The 27,005-nt window shown below is 46.3% G+C and overlaps 1 protein-coding gene across 1 annotated transcript in view; it reads right to left on the bottom strand.

The window, feature by feature from the left end:
- LOC115089341 (myosin heavy chain, non-muscle-like) overlaps nt 1-24,341 on the bottom strand; it is a 112,801-nt gene extending 88,460 nt beyond the window's left edge. Inside the window, exons 1-3 of the mRNA XM_029597430.1 lie at nt 24,209-24,341; nt 229-339; nt 27-98 (exon numbers count right to left, since the gene is read on the bottom strand). Coding sequence (XP_029453290.1) covers nt 27-88 — 62 coding nt within the window. The 5' untranslated portion in view covers nt 89-98; nt 229-339; nt 24,209-24,341. The remainder of the gene's footprint in view (nt 1-26; nt 99-228; nt 340-24,208) is intronic.
- Nucleotides 24,342-27,005: the final 2,664 nt, after the last annotated feature.

Here is a 27,005-nt window from a genome sequence, read left to right as displayed (position 1 = left end):
TAGCTAAAAATTACAGTAACATTTACCTTTTAGATTTTTCTTTACTAAGACTGCCCTTTTCCTCTTCCATATGTTCTTCACGTACCATGATATTAAATCTGAAATATAAAAACATTACAGTAAATTATATTTAAATACATTTTTATTTTACAAAGCTAAGTCTGGGATATTTTAAATGCAAATAGAACATTTCTGCCTTGCTAATCATTGTTGAAATTTTCTACTTACAGACTATTGTCTTGGAATCTTTTAATGTCCTCTTCAGTTTCTTTTATTTCCTGTCTTAATTTTTCTATTTGCTCAGTGTTCTTGATCAGCTCTTCTGTTAATGTCTGAAGTCTACCAAAATAAAGATAAATTTGAGTAATCTACATATAGACATTTTTCCTAATTAATAATTATCAATTATAGTATAACACAAATATAAACATAAATATTTGAGTGGATTTTCCAAATTTTCCATTACATTATCACAAGAACTGTTTCAAAATAGTGCCACCACTTGCCGCTGCCATGATCAGGCATTCAGACTTTATCTTTCTCCCTCATTATTTCCATCTTCTCTTCTCTGTTTCCATCTTTTCCCTTCAGTGCCATCTCTTCTATTCCTGCTCTTCCTTAGCTTTTCCCATATATTACAGCCACCACTAGGGATGTGAATCGTTTTAGGACGATTAAAATTATCGTCCGATAATTTTAATATCGTCTTAAACCGTTATGGAACACAATACAATACAGATTCTAACGATTTATCGTTATAAATCGTTAGAATCATGAGCCGGCACACTAAAACCCCCTAAAACCCACCCCCGACCCTTTAAATTAAATCCCCCACCCTCCCGAACCCCCCCCCAAATAACTTAAATAACCTGCGGGTCCAGCGGCGGTCCGGAACGGCAGCGGTCCGGAACGGGCTCCTGCTCCTGCATCTTGTCGTCTTCGGCCGGCGCCATTTTCCAAAATGGCGCCGAAAATGGCGGCGGCCATAGACGAAAAAGATTGGACGGCAGGAGGTCCTTCCGGACCCCCGCTGGACTTTTGGCAAGTCTCGTGGGGGTCAGGAGGCCCCCCACAAGCTGGCCAAAAGTTCCTGGAGGTCCAGCGGGGGTCAGGGAGCGATTTCCCGCCGCGAATCGTTTTCGTACGGAAAATGGCGCCGGCCATACGCGTATGGCCGGCGCCATTTTCCGTACGGAAAATGGCGCCGGCAGGAGATCGACTGCAGGAGGTCGTTCAGCGGCGGGAAATCGCTCCCTGACCCCCGCTGGACCTCCAGGAACTTTTGGCCAGCTTGTGGGGGGCCTCCTGACCCCCACGAGACTTGCCAAAAGTCCAGCGGGGGTCCGGAAGGACCTCCTGCCGTCCAATCTTTTTCGTCTATGGCCGCCGCCATTTTTCGGCGCCATTTTGGAAAATGGCGCCGGCCGAAGACGACAAGATGCAGGAGCAGGAGCCCGTTCCGGACCGCTGCCGTTCCGGACCGCCGCTGGACCCGCAGGTTATTTAAGTTATTTGGGGGTGGGGGATTTAATTTAAAGGGTCGGGGGTGGGTTTTAGGGGGTTTTAATGTGCCGGTTTTTCGATTTTTCGATTTTTTAACGATTTTCACGATTTTTCACGATATTTTACCCCCCCAAATGGCAACAATACGATTCCCTCCCCCTCCCAGCCGAAATCGATCGTTAAGACGATCGAGGACACGATTCACATCCCTAGCCACCACCTATCCCTCCACTCCATTTTGCTCTCTTCTACTATTCCATTCCTATTCTTTGTCTCCAACCTCATCAGGGCGGCTCTAGGCTAACTAGCGTCCTGAGTGAAAACTGAAATTGGCACCCCTGCTCCCCCCCCCCCCCGATAAAAACACAAATCATATTTACTTATTTATTTGCAAAATATGTTCAAGATAAACTTCTCAAACAGAAAATAAAGTAGGGTGAAATAAATAATGAAAACCCTAAAAAAATAAAGGAGTAATATATGAATCTTGTATGAATCTGTTTGATGCTTGCTGCTACTGAGGTCCTGTAAACACTACAATGCCAATTTTCAGAGCTTAGGATCCTAACTTCCTAAATTAGCCCTTCTGAAAATTTACTAGAGCTAAGTGCCTTAATTTAGAATCCTAATCTCATTAGGCTCTTAAATTTTGAAACCTAAAAAGTGGGTGGTTATGGGGGTGGAGTTAGGGCAGAGAAATAAAGTTAGTAGCTTAGCACTGATTTTCAGAACTAGGCACCTAATTTACGGCCTAAATCTAGGCAAAGAAAAAGCAGATCTAAATTTAGGGGTCTAACTTTTAGGATCTAAATTTATGTGAATTTTCAGTTGAAAATGTAGGCATCATAGGGTGGATTTATCATGCAAAAGGGGGGAGAGAGAGAGACTGGCCATAATGTCATGGCCCATAGGTAGGTAATTGTATCCGCATGGTAGGCCCACCTAGTAACTCGAGGTGGGGTTTAGGTAAGAGTGTAGGGGATTAGGGGCCACTTTGACATTCTACGTGAACCTACGATCAGAACAGTGGTCTCTTGTGAAGATTTGCTGGCCTTCGGAGTGAGGAAACTCACTCCAAGATGAGATTTGGGCAATGTTCTCTCAACCTGAGTGAGGAAACTCACTCCAAGATGAGATTTGGGCAATGTTCTCTCAACCTGAGTGAGGAAACTCACTCCAAGATGAGATTTGGGCAATGTTCTCTCAACCTAACCTAAGCTGGTTGAGAGAACATTGCCCAAATCTCATCTTGGAGTGAGTTTCCTCACTCCGAAGGCCAGCAAATCTTCACAAGAGACCACTGTTCTGTTTGTAGGTGTCACATACATGTCAAAGTGGCCCCTAACCCCCTACACTCTTACCTAAACCCCACCTCGAGTTACTAGGTGGGCCTACCATGGGGATACAAATACCTACCTATGGGCCATGACATTATGGCCAGTCTCTCTCTCTCCCCCTCCTTCAATTCACCTGAAATAGGACTTACAGGAGACATGGAAATGAAACTTTACCACACAATCCAAAGATGTGTAGTTACAGCTGTGCAATAGCTCTTTGCAGACAGGCTAACCCAGTCCACCCCTAACTCCTCTTATTATTTGAATCGCACCATACAATATGGTGCAATCGCATGCATTAACGGGGCTTTTAGTATGCGATAAGCCCTTAACACATGCAAAAACGCCTTATCGCATTTTGATAAATGACCCCCTAAGTTTGTCTGAAAACAGGTTCCTAATTTAGAGCCCTAAATTTAGGAACTCAGCTTTATTTGAATATCTTCCCCTATGAGGTCCATATTCAAAAGCGGTTTAGACGGATAAAGGAGAAATTAGTACTTACCTGATAATTTCCTTTTCTTTAATGAAGACAGGTTAATCCACACCAGTGGGTTATGCACCTCTACCAGCAGATGGAGTTGGAGCAAAGCTGACATCATGATATATATACCCCTGCACTGACATCAGCCCGCTAGTATTCTCTACAAAAGCCAGTTATAGACAAATAACAATACATGAGCATAACTATTAACAGATAACCATGCAAGCACTCAGTTAACAGGAAAACAATGAGATCAGACAAGGATTATAATATCTCTAATCCAAGGACTGGATCTGACACTTACTACTAATCCCCAGAAATGCAGCCACTCAGGAGGACAATATCACCACCATCTGGCAGCCAAAGGCGGGAAGGTGGATTAACCTGTCTTCATTAAAGAAAAGGAAATTATCAGGTAAGCAGTAATTTCTCCTCTCTTAGCATTCAGACAGGTTAATCCACACCAGTGGGATGTACCAAAGCTACTCCCAAACAGGGTGGGAGGCTGCCTGCGGTCTGATCAATACCACATGTGCAAAGGCTGCATCCTCCTGAGTCTGTGCATCCAAGCAGTAATGCCTGGAAAAGATGTGTAAGGAGGACCACGTAACAGCTCGGCAAATCTCGATGGGAGACAACAATCTAATCTCTGCCCATGACACTGCCTGAGCTCTACTGGAATGAGCCCCCTCCTGACTAGGTAATGGCTGCTCAGCATCCACATACGCAACCATGATTACCTCCTTAATCCAGTAGGCTATTGTAGCCTGCAATCCGGCCCACCCTGTTTACTCCCACCGTGGAGTATAAACAGCTAGTCTGTCTTCCTGAGAGGTTTAGAAACCTCCAAATACCTCATGATATGCCTCTTGACTTCGAATGTCCATAACAGGCGATATTCATCCAGAGTCAGTAGGGAAATTGATTGATTCAAGTGAAAATCTGAGACCACCTTTGGCAAAAAGGACGGAATAGTTCACAGCTATATTGCCCCCAGAGTCACTCGCCGAAACAGTTCCCATCAAGACAAGGCCTGTAGTTTGGAAACTCTACGCACAGAACAAATTGTCACAAGAAACACCATCTTCAAAGTAAATAACCTCAAGGAGATGCTATGCAGTGGTCAAAAGATGGGACCCGCCAAAAAATCCAAAACCAGATTAAGACTCCACAAGGGCACTAGTAACAGCAAAGGAGAACGAAGATGCTTCATTCCTTTTAAGAATCGGGCCACATCCAGATGGGTCGACAAGGGTTCACCATTCACCTGATCTCGGAAACAGGCAAGAGCCACCACCTGTACCTTCAAGGAATTAGGGGCCAACCCCTTAATCAACCCATCCTGCAAAAAATCCAAAATGAGCAGGATCTTAACCAAACGAGGATGAACCCCTTGTTCCTCATACCAAGCCTCAAATACTGGCCAAACCAAACATAGGCTAAGGAGGTTGAGAACATTCGCCCTCGAAGCAAAGTGGCAATCACAGCAATGCAGTATCCAAGCTTCAGCAACCAAACCCTCTGAAGAGCCATACCGTAAGACAAAATCAAGTCAGTGAAGAACAGGCCCCTGCTGCAGCAGAAACCTGTGGACTGGCAATCGGAGAGGAGAATCCACCAGGAACCTTCACAGATCTGCATACCAAGGCCTCCTGGGCCAATCTGGCACGACCAGAAGCATCATCCCTGTGTGACTCTCGATCATCCGAATTATTCTGTCCAACAACGATCATGGGGGAAAGGCATATACAAGCTTGCCTTCCGGCCACTCCTGCATGAGGGCATTAATGCCCAAAGACTTCAGATCTCTCCTGCGACTGAAGAAGCGAGGAACCTTCACATTTATTTATTTAAATGTTTTATATACCATCATTCCACATGAAGTTCACAAAATAATGGTTTACATAAAAACATTCAAAGATAAAAATAAATTACAGGGTAAACTCACATATAAAATAAAGGATTAGTAATAACATATAAACAATTCCAGAAGGATATTTTCCACAAAATCTTATTTATCAGTTGGGTAAACTGAATTCTATGGCTATGTTAAGTTATAAACCAAATGAATCAAGAAAATACACCACTAAATTCAGCGACCTACATAATAATCAAAAGAATCAAAAAGCACGAGCTCTGTCACTGATATATGATAACAAATTAATGAGTTGTACTATTATTTAATGTATTAAAAATAATTTTAATAACCTACACTGTGTGGTGTGTTGTCTTACATTATTTTAGTGCAACCTATATTTTAAATGAATATATAGGAGGAAATAGAGGAAGGTTTCATATATTGTGTAGGTGTCCCAACACCACTGTTTTGTGGTTATAATCATTAACCATCCTCCTCCTCCGTGAAATATTTTTTTGAGATGTTTTTCATATGTGTTTATATGTTACTCTAAATCCCGAAGAACCTGAAGACTCTTCCGTGGCCAATAATGTCAGTATATTTCTATGCTGACTACCATTGGTGAAGTTTGTAAAGGTTAAACAATACTTTTTTATGGAGAGCAAACAAATCAGACTTCCCCGATGTGTTGTTGGTGTGTCATATACAACCTTTAAAGATAGGGACTATCTTCAGGTTCTTCGGGATTTAGAGTAACATATAAACACATATGAAAAACATCTCAAAAAAATATTTCACGGAGGAGGAGGATGGTTAATGATTATAACCACAAAACAGTGGTGTTGGGACACCTACACAATATATGAAACCTTCCTCTATTTCCTCCTATATATTCATTTAAAATATAGGTTGCACTAAAATAATGTAAAACAACATACCACACAGTGTAGGTTATTAAAATTATTTTTAATACATTAAATAATAGTACAACTCATTAATTTGTTATCATATATCAGTGACAGAGCTCGCGCTTTTTGATTCTTTTGATTATTATGTTAAGTTAAAGGCATTTTTAAAGAGCCAAGTTTTCAGGTCATACTTGAAATTCTTTCTATCCGATGTTGTTCTTAGTTCTTCTGGCATGGAGATCCAGAGTTTTGGGCCAGCTACAGATGCCTGTCTCTTCTTTGAGCAAATGAATGTCTCTTATTGTAGGGATCTTTAAGAGGCCTTTATTTTGAGATCTCAGTGGTTGAATGGGTTGTGTGTTGAAGTGTCATTTCTAGTAATCAGTTATTGTCAGTAAGCTGAATATTATTGTTAATACTTTTTTATGTTCTTATGATTTTGTTTTTGGAGAATTATTTCTGCTCTTATTAATTGATGATCCGACCATGGTATTACAGTATGTTCAGTGTTGATTTGGCAGTTTTTCATGTTGGCAAAAGTTAGGTCCAGAGTATGGCCTGCTTTGTGTGTTGGTTTTGAGACTTATTGTGACCATCCTAGGGCCTCCATAGTATTAAGGAATATTTTGCATGCATTTGTCATAGGTTTTTTGTCGACTTGGAAGTTGAAATCACCTATTCGTAAGGTATTTTTGGGGGTTGGGAACACATTCATGAATAGTTCAATTAGTGGAGGGCATTCTTTTTGTAAAAGGCCTGGGGGCAATATACCTGCTTTATATTTAGTTGCTTCGATTTTAGTATCACAACTTCATAGCATGGATCAATTTATATTTTACTTAAAACTAGTTTTAGTTCTTTCCTACATATTATTAATAGCCTTCCACCTTTTTTCTTTTTTTGTCTTGGTATGTGGTGTAAATTGAATTCTGGATGGTAGATTTAGTTTAGTAATACATTGTCTTTATCAGTCATCCATGTTTCCATGATGCAGAATGTTTATTATTTAGCATATTATTCATTAAAGGGATTTTTTAAATTATTGATTGTGCATTCAATAATAGTAACATAATCAAAAGGCTGGTTTTGAAGTTGTGCCCAATATTACTGGTTATGGTATGTATAATATTATTTGTATCATTTTGTTTTTTATTCTTCTTTTTATTATTTGTCTCCATTCATACCTTGTCCAATTACTGGGTTAATAGGAGTTATATGTTCCATGGCGTCAATTGTGGTTTTGTGTACTTTTCTTCGTCTTCCTTTTCTTCTGCTCTGGTTGGTGGTGAGGTAGGAATGGAGTATTTCTGCTTCTCAGCTCACAGTCTTTCTGATCCTCAGCAAAATGATGGCAGCACAGGACATCATGTCATGGCAGGATTTCTCAGCCTATCTTTGTTGGGTTTCTCCGACTTCCAGGTCTTCTGCTCAGATTGACATCACACAATGCTACCACTAGCAAGTCTAGAAACAGGAAGACCCAGTGGTCCACTTTGAGCTGAAATGCTTCATTTGACAATTCCCATTCTCCTGGATCCAGACTCTGTCTGCTGAGAAAGTCTGCTCTTACACTGTCTTTTCCTAAGATTGAGAAGTGAGATCTCCTGAAGATGTACTTCTGCCCAGTTCATGAGTTGGGCTATTTCCTGCGACACTTGCTGGCTCTTGGTTCCTCCCGGCAATTGCTGTAAGCCATTGTCATCACATTGTCTGACGTTATTCAGATCGCTCGATCCTGCAAGCGGTCAACAAATCGCAATCATGCCAACCGAATGGCACAGGCTTCCAGTCTATTGATGCTCTAGAGAGACTCTTCTGTTCTCCAGGACCTCTGTGTTGTCAACTCCTGATAGTGAGCCCTCCAACCCTGGAGGCTAACATCTGTCATGAGTACTAGCCAGTCCAGTGTTCGTAGGGAATGCTCGTCCTTAGATGATCTGTTTGCAACCACCACTGCAATTGGATGGTGAGCTCCACCGGTAAGTGAAGCTGCATCGAGTAGCCCTGAGACTGTGGACTCCAATGAGCAAGCAGTGTGCACTGAAGAGGATGCATGTGCTCCTTTGCCCATGGAACCACCTCTAGGGTGGTGGCTGTCTTCAACCCGAGTACTTGTAGATAAGACCACACCGTTGGGCGTATTGTTTTGGTCAATAGTCGCATCTGCGCCATCAGTTTCTAAATTTGGATCTTCAGCAAGAACACCCTGCCTTGCTTTGTGTCAAAACAAACAGCAAGATCCTCCAGTGATTGGGATGGCTTCAGATTGTTCTTGGCCAAGTTCACCACTTAATCTAGTTCCTGTAACAAGGAGATCACCTTGCGCAAGGTGTGAAGACTCTCTTTCATGCTCTTGGCCCAAATTAGCCAATCATCTAAGTATGGTGGACCAGAATGCCATCCTTTCTCAACACTGCCAATACTACCACCATGACCTTGGAGAAGGTTCTGGGCATGGTGGCCAAACTGAAGGGTAGCGCTCAAAATGATAATGTCACCCCAAAACAGTGAAATGCAGAAACCATTGATGCTCCAGCGGATGGGAATATGTAGGTACACCTCTGACATTCCAGAGATGTACCTTCATGTACCTACATATTATAACCAAGAGAAAAGTTTCCATGCGGAAACAAGTCACCAGCAAATGACGGTTGACTCCCTTGAGATCCAGGATGGGGCAAAAGGAACCCTCCTTCTTGGGTACAACAAAATAAATGGAATATTGGCCCATATTTTCTTGTGACCTGGGCACTGGGATCACTGTCCACAGGCTGAGGAGTCTTGACAATGTACACTCCACTGTCTGCCTCTTCTGTAGAGAGTTGCAGGGAGACACCATGAAAATGCCCCAAGGAACGCTGAGAAATTCCAGAGCATAGCCATCTCTTATCACCTCCAGAACCCACTGGTCTGACGTGATCTCAACCCACTCCTATAAAAAAAAAAAAAAAAAGAGAGAAGCGACCTCCTATCTCCTATTCCCGGGGGTGGGCCAGCACACCTTCTTTGAGAGGTTCAGGGGGCAACGCCACTCAAGCCTGCACCCCATCTGGGCTGCCTGAGATGAAAGGACTGAGACTACCCAAAGGTCGACCCCTCTGAGAAGCCGTTCCTCTGTAGGGGCAAAAGGGTTTGAAACCCTAGCATGACCTCTCGCACTGAAAAAGAGCGGTGGCTGTTTCTTAGCCTCTGGTAACTGAGGAATCCGGGACTCACCCAACTTACTGGCTATTTTTTCCAACTCACTCCCAAATAAGAGTGATCCTTTAAAGGGCAATTGTGTAAGATTAGAATTTGAAATTGTATCGGCCCACCAATTCCTCAATCATAACTGACACCTGACCACTATCACCGAAGTCACCGCTCTGGCAGATGCGCAGACCAGGTCTCAGCCCGCATCTGCCAAAATGGTGGCTACTGGTTTCATCACTGCCCTGGAATTCAAACCAGATTCATCAACTTCCTGAGAGAGAAGCAAACAAGTGTGAGCCACCAGGGAGCAACAAGTTCGGAAAGTGCAACTGCTCTCTCGCAGCTGGATCCAGGGGATACAGCGCTTCCAAAGCTCATCCCCCTTTAAAATGAGCTTCCTGGGTTCCCCATTCAAGATCAATTAATTTTTGAATAGCATCCATAATGGGGAAGAAACATGATGCTTTACACAAAGAAATTAAAATGGAATCTTCTTTGGCTCAGACAAGAAATCAGCACCTGGCACCCCAGCATCTTCAAGGTCTGGGAGATCAGAGCTGGCAACCCTTTTCTATGAAAGAAACGAAACATTGTTCTATATGGCTCCAATCCCGGAGGAATTTCCCCATCCACCAGGGAGTAAGGATCAGCTTCATTATCTATTCCATATGGGTCCCTATCAACGTGACCCACAGCAGGTCTAGAATTACTCCAATGCTTACCTGCGGCACCAGGCGTGCAGGAATCCGCAGCCTGCAATCCTGAACTGTTAGGTTTGGCCGGGGCTGCTGACTGCACATGAACGATTGCAACCCTTGAAAAAATTCCACCCAAGAAAAGGCAGAAGGACCCATACCAAAGCCAGGGGGTGTTGGTCCTGCGCCCACTAAGCTACTTTCCCCCGCTGTTAGGGAGCCCCAAAACCAAGCGAAATCTCTGGCATTTCCCCCACCTGTCCTATTCCTGAGGATGCTGGAAAGGACCGGGCTTAGCAAAATCGTTTGGGGACAACTTTCCCTGACCCTTCAAGCAGCACTGACACAAGTTAGAGGGGACGCCAGGCTGTGATGTCTGAATATGATAAGCAGCGCAAAGGGTAAGGCACGTAAGCTTCTTTGCTACCAGTGCCATGGATAAACACCTGCTATCAGTACGCACCAAAGAGGATATGACAACAATGCGCCCAGCTGCGTGGCCGTCTGGACAGGGTTTCCAAAAACAAGCTCTGTCCAATAAGCATACATTACAGATGCCCAAAATGTAGGTGCCCAATACGTGGTTCAGGTAGGCGCCCACCTAAGTGCCCACTTAAGCCCCCACCTGGGCGCACAAGCACGAACCACATCAGACACTGTTTCATGGCAGACTTGTGCGCAGAAAAGTGTGCGAACGCTGCCGTGGCCTACCACACATCATCTAAGCAAAGCCTGAGAGCGTGGCCTAGCCAAAAAGACTGCTCAACTTGCCACATCTTGGTTCACAGTTACATATGGTTCACAGTTACATTTAATTGAGTTTATGAAAGTTCTCTTTTAATAGTTTTCCTGTATACTTGTGTTAATGTATTCTGCCTTGAGGCGACTGTTTTAATGTATTTCCGCCCTGGAGGCGACTGTTCAGTTCCTTGTAAACCGGTGCGATATGTATTCTTTACAGGAATATCGGTATATAAAAATTAAAAATAAATAAATAAATAAATAAATCTTCCCAAGCTCCCCTGGAGACAGGAATGGATGTCGGATCAGAATGCCAAGCTCGGAGACCAGAAGAGGTATGGAATCCCTAAAATTATCTTCTTCTCTCTCTTTTTTTTTTTTTATATATATACTCTACCTGAGCTCAGCCCATCCTGGCCGAGTACAGAGTTGGTCTCCAGCTGCGATGGGGGAGAGGACAAAGGCCTTCACTACCTTACTCGGCTTCTTGTACCCACTAGCCTTTCAGCTGTTTGTCTCTCTACAGCTAAGTCCACGCTGGAAAACCAGCTACAGGACCGAGGCACTCTTCTGAGGGAGGGATCCTCAGGAAAATTTGACTGAGGGAGGTACCATAAGGTATCACCATAGAAAAGCAGGGCAAATTAATTTCCTTCTTCTTTTCTCCTTCCCAGTAGGGAGGAGGGCTGATGTCAGTGCAGGGGTATATATACTGTGAGGTCAGCTTTGCTCAGTCTCCATCAGCTGGTAGTGACGCACAACCAATTGGTGTGGATTAACCTGTCTAAATGCTAAGAAAGTAATAGATATCTGTCTATATAGCTTACCCAACTTTTTTTAGCCCCTATCTGGATAAATTCTACCCAACTAGAATTTAGCCAGATAAGATGGGGGCATTCCAGGAGCAAGCAGGAGGAGTTCTAGGGAAAGTGGAATTAGCTGCATAAATTAACTGGCTAATATTGATATTCGGAATTAGCTGGTAACCTTCTGTGGATAACTCTGGTCAGGCCATAGGGCTGTCCTAAAGTTAGCCGGTTATATATAGCTGGCTAACTTTAAGACAGCTGGATATATGTAGCGACTAACTAGCACAGCCACTCAGCGGCTGAACACAGACCCTATGTTAATTAAGCCAAAATGACATTTCCACACATGATGCCCTTTAAAGCCAGTTTAAAGCAAAGCAGGGCCCTTTGCTTTAAACTGGCTATAAAGGACACTACAGGAAGAAGTCGAAAGGGCCTTCTGTGTAATAAAGAAAACCCTGGCCAGTTTCCACTACCCAGTAAAGCTCCCTTTAAAATTATGTGATTGAATGATGCTATCAATTCTTTTGTATGGGAGTGAAAACTGGAGTCTATACAAAATGGGACAGAATTTCAATATAACCTCTGCTAGTTCTCTAACACACACTCCCTATCCACATAAATTCCCCAAACAGGTGAAGAGCATAGTTGTGGTAGGCCAGCAACCAGACGTACTCACCAATAAGCTTCTGTTGCCCACGCGGCTTTAATGCTGCCATCACATCACTGCCAGCGTCCTCCTTAGATGTTCGTGCGTATATGCGCACATGATATAGCAAATGTTGCTTACCTGATGTAACAGGTGTTCTCACAGGACAGCAGGATGTTAGTCCTCACAAATGGGTGACATCGAGGATGGAGCCCAACCACGGAAAACTTCTGTCAAAGTTTCAGGAACTTTGACTGGCCCCTACTGGGCATGCCCAGCACGGCACTAACCCTGCAGCCAGCAGGGGTCTCCCTTCAGTCTTGTTTCAAAGCTACAGGCAGTGCCGAAAAAATAAAAATAAAAATGAACCCAACACCGCGGGGTGGCGGGCGGGTTTCGTGAGGACTAACATCCTGCTGTCCTGTGAGAACACCTGTTACATCAGGTAAGCAACATTTGCTTTCTCACAGGACAAGCAGAATGGTTGTCCTCAGAAATGGGTGAGTACCGAGCTGAGGATGTCCGATCATGCACCAAATGTACCCAATGGTGTGCAACAGGCACAACAACCGGGGTGGAATTTGGTAGAGGGCATCCGCACCCTACCGGGAAGGTGGAAGGGTGTTGGTACATCATGTTGGAAAAAGGTTACGCAAGACAGACTGGCCGAAGATGGAATCCTGTCTTCCAGCTTTGTCCAAACAATAGTGGGCTGCAAATGTATGGAGGGAACTCCAGGTTGCAGCCTTGCAGATGTCAGGAAGCGGCACCGATCGAAGGTGTGCTACTGAAGTCGCCATGGCCCTCACAGAGTGTGCTTTAACACGGTCTTGAAAAGGAATGCCAGCTTGCTGATAGCAGAAGGAGATGCAGTCCGCCAACCAGGAGGAAAGAGCCTGCTTACCCACAGGTTGTCCTAACTTGTTAGGGTGGAAAGAGACGAATAATTGAGTGCTCTTCCTGTGGGCAACTGTACGGTCTAGATAGAATGCTAGAGCCCGTTTACAGTCAAGGGTATGCAGAGTCTGTTCCCCAGAGTTGGAGTGGGGCCTGGGAAAGAAGATAGGTAGTATGATGGATTGATTAATATGAAACTCCGAAACTACCTTAGGTAAGAATTTAGGGTGAGTGCGGAGTACCGCCCGGTCCTGCAGGAGTTTAGTGTAAGGTGGATAGGTAACTAGGGCCTGTAATTCACTAACCCTGCGAGCTGAAGTGATAGCCAAAAGGAATAACACTTTCCATGTGAGATATTTTAGGTCACAGGAGTGCAGAGGTTCGAAAGGTGGTTTCATAAGGCGACCAAGAACCAGATTAAGGTCCCAAGATGGGGCTGGAGGCCGTAAAGGTGGCTTCAAATGGAGCAATCCTTTAAGAAAGCGTGTTACAAGGGGTTGTACTGAAATAGGGACACCCCCGATACCTTTATGGAAGGCGGCTACCACACTGACATGCATTCTAATAGAAGAGGTTTTTAGACCTGATTCTGATAGATGCCAGAGATAGTCCAAGAATTTAGAGATTGGACAGGAAAGAGGATCAAGGGACTGAGAAGTGCACCATGATGTGTACCTTTTCCATTTGTAGGAATAAGATTTCCTTGTGGAAGGCTTTCATGAAGCGATCAGGACACGAGAAACTGAATCCGAAAGGTTGAATGGCTGAAGGACTAACCTTTCAACATCCATGCCGTCAGGGCCAAGGCTCGGAGGTTGGGATGGAGGAGGCATCAGTCGTTTTGAGTGATCAGATGCGGGTCCGTTCCCAGAGGAATGTGCCTGCGGATGGAGAGATCCTGGAGTATGGGAAACCACACTTGGCGTGGCCAGTGCGGAGCTATCAGGATCATAGTTCCCCTGTCCTGACGTAGCTTCACGAGAGTCTTCGACAGAAGAGGAAGTGGAGGGAATGCATAAAGCAGACCTGTTGTCCAGGTAAGGGAGAATGCATCCCTGGGCCGAGAGTGCTGGCTCCGAATGAGAGAGCAGTAATTGTCCACTTTGTGGTTCTGAGGGGACGCAAAGAGGTCTAAGTGGGGATATCCCCATTTGTGAAACAGAGAGGTCGCTACGAAGGGGTTGAGTGACCACTCGTGTGATTGGAAGACACGGCTCAGCTGATCTGCCAATACATTGTCTACTCCCGGCAAGTAGGTGGCCTTGAGGTACATGGAGCGAGGGAGGGCTTCTGCCCAAATCTGCGCAGCTTCCTGACACAAAAGAAAGGAACCTGTGCCTCCCTGCTTGTTTATGTACCACATGGCCACCTGGTTGTCCGTCTGAATCAAGATTACATGGTTTGATAGGCAATCTTGAAAGGTCCTGAGAGCATATCGTATCGCACGAAGTTCCAGGAAGTTTATCTGGTGTTTGGCTTCCTCTGGAGACCAGAATCCTTGGGTTTGTAAATTGTTTACATGGGCTCCCCAGCCGACGTTGGAAGCGTCGGTTGTGATAATTATTTGAGGATCTGGTAGGTGAAAAGGCCCCGTAAGAGGTTTGATTGATTTGTCCACCAGGCAAGAGACAGACGGAGTGCATCTGTGATGTGAACAATGGAGGACAGAGGCTGAACAGCTTGGGTCCATTGTGATCTCAGAGTCCATTGCATGACTCTCATCGCCAGGCGGGCCATGGGAGTCACATAAACTGAGGAGGCCATGTGTCCCAGTAGAACAAGGAATTGGTGAGCTGTTGCTGTGCTTTGAGACTACAACTGGCAAGCTAGGGACATAAGGGTTTGAACCCGTTGATGAGGAAGGAAGGCTTTTGCCTGTAAGGTGTCCAAGTCTGCCCCAATGAAGGATAAGGTCTGAGATGGGAGTAAGCAGGATTTCTCGTAATTGACGAGAAACCCTAGAGAAAGCAGAGTTTGAATTGTTAGGGTCAGGGAGGACCGAGCAATCTGCTGCGTTGGGGCCCTGATTAACCAATCGTCCAGGTAGGGGTAGACGTGGACACCTTCCTTCCTGAGAAAGGCTGCAACCACCACGAGGCATTTGGTGAAAACTCGTGGTGCGGATGCCAGGCCGAAAGGTAGCACTCGGTATTGGTAGTGATTTCGGCCTACTAGAAAACGCAGGTATTTGTGATGAGATTGCGTTATCGCAATGTGGGTATATGCGTCTTTCAGGTCTAGAGAGCATAGCCAATCCCCTTTTTGCAGCAGAGGGAGAAGCGAGCCCAGGGTTACCATCTTGAACTTCTCTTTGTGAAGGTACTTGTTGAGGGCCCGTAGGTCCAGGATTGGACGAAGTCCCCCTGACTTTTTTGGGATCAGGAAGTACCTGGAGTAGAACCCTAGTCCTTGTTGTAAGGGAGGAACGGGTTCTATAGTGTTTGACTGTAGGAGAAGGGAAACTTCCTGCTCTAAAAGAACAGAGTGATCGGTGAGTCTCCACACCTGCAGGGGTGGGGAGTCGGAAGGGAGAGTCAGGAGGTTGAGGTGGTAACCCTGTGCAATTATCGCTATCACCCACTGATCTGTGGTGATATGATGCCACCTTTCTAGAAAGTGGCATAGCCGACCTCCTACTGGTATGGCTGGAAGAGGGGTTTGGCAGCTGCTCTCTAACTGAGAGTCATAAAACCACTGCAGGGCCAGGTTGTGGAGCTGCTGCGGGCTTTTGTTTACGAGACTGGCGAGGCTGAGTTTTATGGTAAGACCTCGCAGGCCTAGCCTTGGCTAACGGGGGATAATACTTCCTTGGCCGGAAGAAAGACTTTTTGGAGTCCTTCCTAAACGGCTGTTTAGAAGGCAAGTCAGAAGGAATGGATGAGAGCTGTTTAAGTGTCTCATGATGATCCTTTAGTTCAGCAACAATTTGCTGAATTTGCTCACCAAACAAATTATCCCCTAGACAGGGCAAGTCAGAGAGCCTGTCCTGAACTTCCGGACGAAGGTCAGATGACATGAGCCAAGCCCAGCATCTAGCAGAGATAGCCGTAGCAGAAAGTCTAGTGGAAGCATCAAAAATGTCATAAGCTGTTCTTATTTCATGCTTCCCAGCCTCAAACCCTTTGTTTAGTAGGGATTGAAGCTGTGGCTGGAACTGTTCTGGTAAGGCATCTGAGTACTCCTGCATCTGTTTAAGGATGACCCTATTATATTGAGTCATATACAGCTGATAAGAAGCTATTCTAGAAATCAGCATGGCTCCTTGGTATACCTTCCTACCTATACTATCTAGGAATTTATTGTCCTTAGTAGGAGGTATGGAAGAATGTGGCTTTACTCGTTTAGCTTTCTTTTGAGCTGATTCTACCACAACAGAATGATGGTCCAATTGTGGTTTGTGAAAGCCAGGTGCTGACTGTACGAGATAGGTAGAGTCAGCTTTCTTGTTTACTGGAGCAACAGATCCAGGGGATTCCCAATTCTTTTTGAGAAGGTCTAGAAAAACCTGATGAATTGGAATAGAGTGATGACTTTAGGGGCATCCAGGAATTGGAGCAATTCCATCATCTGGTGCCTGTCATCTTGTTCAGATTGAAGTTGGAAAGGGACCAACTCCGACATTTCCTTCACAAAATTTATGAAAGAGAGGTCCTCCGGGGGAGAACGCTTTCTACTCTCTGTTGGCGAGGGTGGTGAAGGCAAGTCATCGGTATCTGAAGAGGTATCATCACCCCAAGTGTCATAAGGATCAGGTTGCTGACCTATAGGACCATGAGGGGGCTGAATACCTGAAGGCCCCGGTTGAGGCTCCGAGAAATTCGAAGGAATCACCGGGGGCATCGAGAATGTCCTCGATGGAATCGGTGTCGGCATCGGTACCGGTGCCGGCATCGAAGGAATCGGTGTCGGCATCGAAGGAATCGGTGTCGGCATCGGAATCCTCGGTGGAGCTGATGTGCGTATCGCCCCCGAGGAATGTATCGGTGGCGAGGGACGACATGGCACCGATGGAACTACCCCCGATGGAGGAATTCGATACGGTGTTTCTCCACTTGAGGAAAAGGCTGTCGGTGACCCAGGTATTGCCAGTGGAAGGGCCGTCATAAGCGCTTCCATCCGGGCAAGCAGCGGTACCAGTGCTGCTGGAATCGGGTCGTGACCGGTTCCACTCTCGGTGCCGGAGTCGGTGCCGGAGGAGTCTGGAACCGTAGCATCGCCTTGTCGATGGCCTCCTGGACCAGCCGGTCCAGTTCTGCCCGGAGACCTGGGGTAACAAGACCCGGCTCGACGGAAGAGGGAGGCTGAGGCTGAGCCGGAGGGACCACCGTCATCGGTGGAATCGCGGCTCCCAAACCCCGAAGGGGTGAGGGTTGCCTCGGTGTCTGCGAGACAGGAGTGGACGGTGCCACTTCTGGTCGAGACTTCTTCAGCGGAGGCTCGGACAGTGCTGAGGTCGATGACATCGGTTCCTCAACGGTCCGAGACTTATGACGTCGATGGCGATGTTTCTCTTTCCGATCCCCTCGATCATCGGGGGAAGGGACAGGAGTCGATGGCTGTGAAGTCGTCGATGGCGGACGGTCACGGAGGGCTGTCGATGATGATGAGACTTCGACGGTGCCGGTTCCGATGACGTCGATGCAATCGATGGCGTTGGAGTGCGAGCATGGAAAAGGAGTCCCATCTTCTCCATTCTGGCTTTGCGACCTTTTGGTGTCATTAGGGCACATTTGGTGCAAGTCAGGACATCATGCTCGCTTCCTAAACACAAAACACAGGAAATTAATTGAAGAATTCCTGTCAGGAATGTGGTTGAGAGCTCTTTGACCGCGTGGCTACTGCTGCGCGGAAAAAAGAAGACTGAAGGGAGACCCCTGCTGGCTGCAGGGTTAGTGCCGTGCTGGGCATGCCCAGTAGGGGCCAGTCAAAGTTCCTGAAACTTTGACAGAAGTTTTCCGTGGTTGGGCTCCATCCTCGATGTCACCCATTTGTGAGGACAACCATCCTGCTTGTCCTGTGAGAAAAGCCCCACAGTGGAAACTGGATGCAGCACATACAAATGCCATCAGTCTCTTCAGACTATTTAAACCCACCGACCCTTGCGCTCCTCACCTCCTGTCTAGAACAGTGCACGTTGCTCCCATTGTTCCTGCATTCCTTTTGTTCCAGCATTCCAGCTTTGCCCAGCCTGTCTTGTCCAGCCTTGCCTTGCCCAGCCAGTCTCGTCCAGCCTTGCTTTGCCTAGCCTGTCTCGTCCAGTGTCTCCTCACTGTCCTTGTCTTTCCTTCAGCCAGATCTTCTGGTACAGACTTCTTGCTTTGGACCCAACTACACTTGCCTGGACTTGACCATTGCTTTGGACCTGACTACGCATGCTTGCTGCCTGGACTTGACCATTGCTTTGGATCTGACTACACTTTCTTGCCACCTGGACCTGACCATTGTCTTGGACCTGAATAAGTTTGCTTGCAACCTGCCCCAACCCTTGGCCTGTTCCCGGTATCTCCTGTCTGTTGCTTGTCCTGACCCTGGAGCCCTAGGGACCCACCTAATTCCTGCCGGCTGCCAGAACCCAAGGGCTCAACCTGAGGGAAGACGGATGGTATAGGTGAAGCTCCAGTCTGTCCTGCTTCAGGGCACATTATAGAAACATAGAAACATAGAAATGATGGCAGAAGAAGACCAAACGGCCCATCCAGTCTGCCCAGCAAGCTTCTCACTTATTTTTTCTCATACTTTCTCATTCACCAGCTATCAGCCTTGGCTTCATAGGTATGCCTATGAAGCTGCATCAACTACACCACAGCACCAAGGGCTCACACCCACACCATTCATCACAGTTTGTTGAGGCCATGAGCTTGGCAGAATCATCCCAGGCACCTGCCATAGCCAGGTTAGCTCATCAGCTGAAGAAGCAGCAGGATCACTTGAACACAATGGTGAACTAACTTCAGGGTCTGGCTACTCGTCCAGCCCCCACAGCAACTGCTCTGGCACCTCCTGCCCAGCCTGCTTCTCCCATGCTTCATTTGCCTCCACCCCTGAGGTATGATGGGGATCACACAAAGTGTAGAAGCTTCCTGAACCAATGCCAAATTGCAAGCACCTCTCTTTTCATTTGACCAAGTCAAATTAACATATATCTTGTCCTTATTGAAGGGTTCCACCCTAGCCTGGGTTTTAGCTCTTTGGGAGAGAGACGATCCACTCCTAGCAGACCTGAGCAACTTTTTGTGGGAGTTCTGTTTGGTATTTGATGAATTTGGTCATGTTCTATGGTGATTGAGCTTCTCCAGATCTGTCAAGGCTGCCTGTCAATAGGAGAATATACCGTCCATTTCCACACGCTGGCATCAGAGCTCCAATGGAGCAACGTTAGCTTAATCGCTATCTTCAGGTAAGGGCTTTCTGAAAGTATCAAGGATGAGCTGGCCACCCAAGACTTGACCCCTACCTTGGAAAAAGACTAATCAGTCTGGCAATTCGCCTGGACCTTAGTGTGATGGGTAGCGGAGGTGTGAGCCCTTTGTGCTGCAGTGCAGTTGGCGCAGCCTTATAAGCGAACCTACTAGGCCTATGCCAGCAGCTGGCAGATGCACCCTATAGCAGGACAGTCTAGAGCTTCACCTATACCAGCTGCCTCCCCCGTAGTTTGAGCCCTTGGGTTCTGGTGGCCAGCAAGACTTAGGCAGGTCCCTAAGGAGGTGAAGAGAGTCAAATCCAAAGGCACACTGGGCTCATGGAAGGCAGCAGACTAATGGCCAAGGTCAAGGCAGGTGGCTAACATGGATGGTCAGGTCCAAACAAGAGGTCAGGTCCAGGCGATAGGCAATCGTGGTCAGGTCCGGGCAACAAGTCGAGATCCAGAGAATCAAGTCAAAGGTGGCATCACATCCCCGCTCGCGTCCTTCTTAGATGTTGTTATGACTGTCGCTGCCCGACGTCTCCACTCTGCCCTCCTTACCTCTCTGGCGACTCCTCCCGTGGTTGACAGACGTTTGGCTGCCATGGCGTCTGCCTGCCGTCCTTTCCGGCGTCTCCGGTCCGGCTTGGGCGCTGCCTCCCGCCATGCTGTCCAGCTGCCTTAGGGCGTGTGCTCTGCGCAGCCCTGCTTCAAATACTTTCTTTGGCGTTAACCTCAGGGGCGACCCCCTGTGATGACGTCACGCATCCATGATACAAAAGCCTACGCTACTGCTAGCTAATCGAGTTAGCAAGGTATTCGTACAGGAACTCCTTATGAATGGGATTCGCTCTCCTTAGCTAGCTACTCTGCCTCTCCATTTTTGGACTTACTCTATTTGGGGTACCCGCTCCTCGAGGGCCTCTCTCTTCTCTTTCAGGTCGCTGTCTGGAACCGGTATTCGCTCCTCGAGGGCCCATGTTCCCGGACTCACTGCCTGGACTTCACTTCTGCCTGGAAGATACCGCTGCCTACACCATCAGTGATTTACTATCTACTTCTCTCAGAGCTGTTCCCTGGAACAGCGTACTCGCTCCTCGAGGGCCTGCCTCTATTCCAGCTCCTGTGATTCCTACCGAGAGAAACCACTGTGTGAGTACTCAACCAATGAGGCTCTATTCCAGAACCCTGCATATCCTTCATTGTACTCACTATCTCAGTTTCTCTTCACTACAGCACAGCCATTGTGGGATCGCTGTTCCAGAGCCCTGAGGGACTACAAGCCCAGCTGGGCTTCATCGCTGTTCCAGAGCCCTGAGGGACTATAAGCCCAGCTGGGCTTCATCTCTGATCACTACTGCCACCTCTGGTGGCTCCTCTATACTGTTAATAAAAGATCTATCTGTATTGTGTGTCCTACCCCAAACCAAATATCCAAATTACTACCTCCACCTTCCTCTATTCCTGATGCCTTTCAACTAGCTTGATCACTCCATTCTTATACTTCACTTTCAATGCATATCCAGCATAGTTCTCTGCTTCAACAGCAGGGGAGAAGAAAAACTGTTACTTCACACATCCAGCAGAGCTCTCTGCTTAAACGGCAGGGGAGAAGAAAAAAGGATTCACACTCACAAAGCGGGGAGTAGCTGGCTTGTTACGGCGGTTACTACCCCAAACCAAATGTGCCTGATACTTCACTTCGATGCATATCCAGCATAGCTCCCTGCTTCAACGGCAGGGGAAAAGAAAAACTGATACTTCACGCATATCCAGCATAACTTCAACGGCAGGGGAGAAGAAAAAAGTATTCACACTCACAAAGCGGGGAGTAGCTGGCTTGTTACGGCGGTTACTACCCCAAACCAAATGTGCCTGATACTTCACTTTCGATGCATATCCAGCATAGCTCTCTGCTTCAACGGCAGGGGAGAAGAAAAAAACTGATACCTCACGCATATCCAGCATAGCTCCCTGCTTCAACGGCAGGGGAGAAGATAAACAACCAATAAGGGCTGTATAACATAATCTGGGTAAAAACAAATAAGCATGGGTGTAGCTTGCTTATTGCGGCGGTTACTACCCCTAACTAATCAAGCTAGATATTTCACTTGGATGCAGCTCCATCACCGCTCTCTACATTAATGGCGGGGGTGGAAGGGAATTAGAACCAAGAGCTAAGAGAAACAGATAAGTATGAGAGAAAAAATGAGGGAAGCTTGCTGGGCAGACTGGATGGGCCATTTGGTCTTCTTCTGCCGTCATTTCTATGTTTCTATGTTTCTATGTTTCTAAGCTGAGCCTGACCTGTGGCCCCTAACGGGACTTCCCCCCGTGGGCGTGGTCAGCAGCCACAGTGTCCAAGGGTCCACCCAAAACCTTACAAACAATAACAGATGTATGCGCATGTGTGCGCATGATATAGGCCCCATGGCAGGAAACTGGATGCAGCATGTGCAAACTATGTCAGCCTTCTCAGACTATTTAAATCCACCAAGCCCTGCATTCCTCACCTCTTCTGGAGATAGCTTAAGGCACTCCACCTGCATGGATTCTTCCTGCGAAAGACAGATTCTGGAGATGATTGGGTAGCTACTGGGTGTTGAAAGCTGGGGGCGAGATGAATGGGATGACGAGTCAAGTCCCCTCATGAGCCCGTTCCCTAAAGCTGAGTATCACAATCAGTAGCTCATGAGATGACCCTGTGAGCCCCTCACTTACCCCTGATGCAGCATAAGCTCCTCCTTGACTGAGACACTGCCTCCTGTAACTAGGACCACTTTGCATGGCTTGCGCATCGACGCTGCGGCTGGACGGCGCCATCTTCCAGTGCCTCTGGGCCTTTCCCTTAGGCATGCCTGGTACACCCCTATATTTAAAGGGCCTTTGGCAGGAAAGGCACCATGACACCCGGTGATGATGTCAGCAGGACTTCCCTACTTAAGCTCCAGCTGGCCTCTGCTTCCCGTTTGGCCTCGCCTCCCGATGGTGGGGACCTGTGGGGGTTTCCCCTACAGATAGCGCCAACACCACCTCGGGCCAAGGGTCTACCTCCGCAACAAAGAATAAACAATTCAAAACAGCTGACATTAAATAACACCCAATGAATAAAACCAATAAAAGATTTTGAAAAATCTCCTTGCTTTCCATACCTAGGAACTTTTGATTCCAGTCACCCTGAGATTGTTATGAATTAATCGCGCGTGTGGGCATGCATATGTACTCTCTCATATGCTCACTCACAGACATTCACACATATTGACTCACTCATACACACACACTCACTGACTCACACACATGCTATCACACTCACACACACACATTCTTATGCTCACACATACTCATCAACTCATACACACTCACTGAATCACACACATGCTCACCATCTCAAACAAACATGCTCTCATGATAACATACATGTTCATCTTCTCACACACACGCTCATCAACTCACACATTCTCTGTTATCGCTACCACCACCACTGCGGGTAAAAAACAGAAGAGGTAGAGTAAGCGGAGAACTCCTGCTCTGCAATATAAGCTGCTGCAGTGGGAGAGGGAGCAGTAATTGTTTTAATGCTCCACAGGTCCCTTAAAAGGAGGGGGTTAACAGCATGTGGTGGGGGGAGGGGGGGACGACAGGACATGGACAATGCAAATACCAGGGATCCAGCAAGTGGTGTTCTCTGCTATAGCTCCTCTGTCTTACTCTTCAAAAGATCCCTCATGCTTGCTCCCGTTCCTGGGCTAGCTGCTTCTTTCAAGTGTGGGGAGGAGGGGAGGTGGGAGCATGCTGCATGAGTGGTGTCACACAGCCTATTCTGTGCACCTGGGGGCTGTAATGACTTAACAGGCTGCAGATTGCAGCCTAATGACATGGGATGCAAAGTGCCAGTACCGGAGAGAACAAAGGAGGCACTGGTGGAAGAGGGGACACTATCAGCTACATCAGCAATTCAATGGCACCCCCTCAGTCATGGCACCTTGTGTAATCACACAGATTGTATACCCCAAAAGCTGGCTGTGCATCCATCCATATTTTTCTTTTATTTCTCCACCTCTATATCATCTGAATAATACCTCCTTTCCCATTCACCCACATTTCTTACCCCCTTGCCTCCACAAATCCTCAATTCTTCTCATTTCCAGACTTTGCACCATTTCTCTTTCCATCATTTCCCCCACTTCTTTTCTGTACCCTTTTCTTCAACAACTGCCCCTTCTCCCCCCTCCCCCCTTCCCCAGCATCTGCCTCCTGTCTCTCCCCCACAGAATTTCTTCCTTGCCTTGCCTTTTCCTCCATCCCAGCATTTCCATGCTTTCACCTTCTTTCCAGCATCTGTTCCATGGCTGGCATCTGTGCCAGCAATATAAACAGATTCAAAGCTTGTGGGCTGGCACTTCCTACCTGCAGCTCAGCAGACAAAAAGTGCCATCCTGTCAGCTTTGAACATGCTTGTGATGCTGACACAGAAGCTATGGGATAGTCGGCAGCTGCGAGTCAGGCTTCTGTTGCTCTTCTTCCAGGTCCTGTGTGGTCAGAAGTGTGGCATGTGCTGCAACTGGAGGAAGTCTATATGGCCATGCAGTGTTTCCTTAGGGGAAACACTGCTGTCAGTCCAGCTGATATTTGAGCTATGGATGTTGAAATGCTGTTTCAATTCACTGCAGAGCTAAAATACATTTCACTGTTCAAAAGGTATATAGTTTGAAGCTAGTTAATAAAGACATACTGAACTGTGGTGTTTTTCTTTATAGCATTTATTTTGTCTTCTTCATCCTGCAGTGATCGACATAGTTGATTCAGAGTTGCATTTTTGTTTCTAAGATCTTTATTTTTGTTTTCAGCTTCTACAATGTTTTCTGTACTCTATAAGTAAAACAGTTAAGCAAATTGACATTTATTACTGTTATTAAAGATTATATACATTTAACCCCCCACCTCTAAATGTAAGCATTCAATTTTCCAAATTACAACATTGTTAAATAATAATAGGTTAACTTTAAAAAGGTTGCATCTCATAAATCATTAGATACTATACTCAGGCCATAATTGTTCTTCCAATAAGATCATAAGGGAGAGAGCCCTGTTGCTGGCCAGACCGGTTCTATGGAACTCCATGCCACTCGAACTTAGATTGCAAAGTAACCTGAAGCTATTTAAAACTAATCTAAACACCTGGATTTTCAAACAAGCTTTTTATAAAGACAAAGAGAAAGAGGAAAACAAGTAAAAGCTAAGTAAGCACTAAGTAATCAGTTTCTTTTTTTTAAACATCACGAAATACATATTAAGTTATTAACACTAGACCTGAATCGTTTTACCAGTTTTTCAACCAACATGTAAGCTTTATTCATCACATAGCTATATTATTAAAATTATGTTACCGTTCCATGTTGGCACATGTATAACTTGTAATCTATACCAATTAACCTTGAATATCCTTTGGTGCCTTTATGTAAACCGTTGTGATGGTGAAATAACTTAATGACAGTATAGAAAAGTTTTTAAATAAATAAAATAAATAATTGCCTTTTCCATCACTTAGAACAGTCTTTATATTTTTTGACATAATATACCTACATATAAATAAAAGAGAGATTGTATATGTGCACTCGGTGCAAAGAGGTCCTGGCTCTAGGGAATGAGTCCGATCTCTGGAGGCTAGAGAGGCAGACTTGAGGAGCTGAGGCAGACAGAGAGGTACATCGATGAGACCTTCAGGGACAAAGTAGCCAAGTCCCAAATCCAGTCTGGCAGTCCCAATGCTGCCTTGGATCAGAAAGGTCTCCCAGTTGGAGAACATTGATGTAGCAGGAAGTGATCCTGTAGCAAGGACCTGCTCGCCAGGTGATGTATTGTCCTCTCGCACTGAGGACAAGTCTCCCAGGGCTACTGCCCAGAAAGCAAGGGTTAGGCCAGCCATCATATTTGGTGATTCAATTATTAGAAATGTAGAGAGCCGGGTGGCTGGTGAACATGAGGACCGTCTGGTAACTTGCCTGCCTGGTGCGAAGGTGGCGGATCTCACGTGTCACCTAGATAGAATTATAGACAGTGCTGGGGAGGAGCTGGCTGTCGTGGTACATGTGGGCACCAACAACATAGTAAAATGTGGGAGAGAGATTCTGGAAGCCAAATTTAGGATTTTAGGTAGAAAGCTGAAATCCAGAACCTCCAGTGTGGCATTCCCTGAAATGCTTCCTGTTCCATTTGCAGGTCCCCAGAGGCAGGCAGAACTCTGGAACATTTTGTGGAAGGGGGAGACTTTTCCGAAAGGATGGGCTCCACCTTAACCAGAGTAGATCAAGCTGCTGGAACTAACTTTTAAAAAGGAGATAGAACAAGGGGGAACGCAGACAGTCACTCAGTAGTGCATGGTTCGGAGAAATGTATCCTTGAAGGATACTAATGAAACAGGAGAGTTAGGGCATCCCAACAGAGAGGTTCTAATAAAAACAAACTCAGTCCATGTGCCAATATTTAAAAATCACCTGAGCTAAAGATTTCCAAATTGTCCCTAAGAACTAAAAAGTAGGGATGTGCAGAGCAAAAGTTTAAGTTCATATGTCCATATGTCCAAAGGGGGTCCCATTTGCGGTCAATATGGACATAAACAGAATTCAATGAGTTGGGTATATGTCCATATGTCGCCCATTAAAGTCAATGGGGGAAGGATTTCCAGCCTATTTTTGGATGCAGAATTGGGGTTTTCTTATCAATTGGCCCAGGAGAGAGTTCCCTTTCCTTTGTGCAGGGAAGGACTCCCTGGAAAGGGTCCACCCCTAGAGTTGGGTGTACCCGGTGTTTACATTGGCATCCAGTGAATATCATTGGCGTCTAGTGAATTCCGTTGGCGTCTAGTGAATTCCGACTGTACTTACGCACTTCAGCTGATGACAAAGGAATTGGAGGATCTCTCAGAAATAAGAATACGTGTGGGAACACAAGGTCTGGATGAGCAGGCAGGCACAGCAATGGAGTTAAAACACCAGTAGGAACACAAGGCCTGGATGAACAGGCACATCATTCGAGGACAGAGGTCAATCCCAGCTAGGGACACAAGGCCTGCATGAACAGGCACAGGAACTAGGTTAAAACACTGGTAGCTCGCCAGCATCTTTCTGATGCATGCTAGAATATTGGCAGCGGTATGGGCATGGTCCGTCAGGTGGGTGTGCAGTAAAGCCCACCTCCACCCTCATGCTTGTTCAGGGAAGGACTTCCTGGAACGGGTCCACCCCTAGAGTTGTGTGTACCCAGTGTTTACATTGGCGTCCAGTGAATATCGTTGGCGTCTAGTGAATTCCGTTGGCGTCTAGTGAATTCCGACTGTACTTACGCACTTCAGCTGATGACAAAGGAATTGGAGCCTAGGATCTCTCACAAATAAGAATACGTGTGGGAACACAAGGCCTGGATGAACAGGCACATCATTCGAGGACAGAGGTCAATCCCAGCTAGGGACACAAGGCCTGCATGAACAGGCACAGCAACCAGGTTAAAACACTTGTGGGAACACAAGGCCT

This window comes from Rhinatrema bivittatum, chromosome 4 (genome assembly GCF_901001135.1).
Source record: "Rhinatrema bivittatum chromosome 4, aRhiBiv1.1, whole genome shotgun sequence".
Taxonomy (NCBI): Eukaryota; Metazoa; Chordata; class Amphibia; order Gymnophiona; family Rhinatrematidae; genus Rhinatrema; species Rhinatrema bivittatum.
The sequence above is the reverse complement of the archived record's forward strand: the minus strand, read 5'-3'. Positions and strand labels throughout refer to the sequence as shown.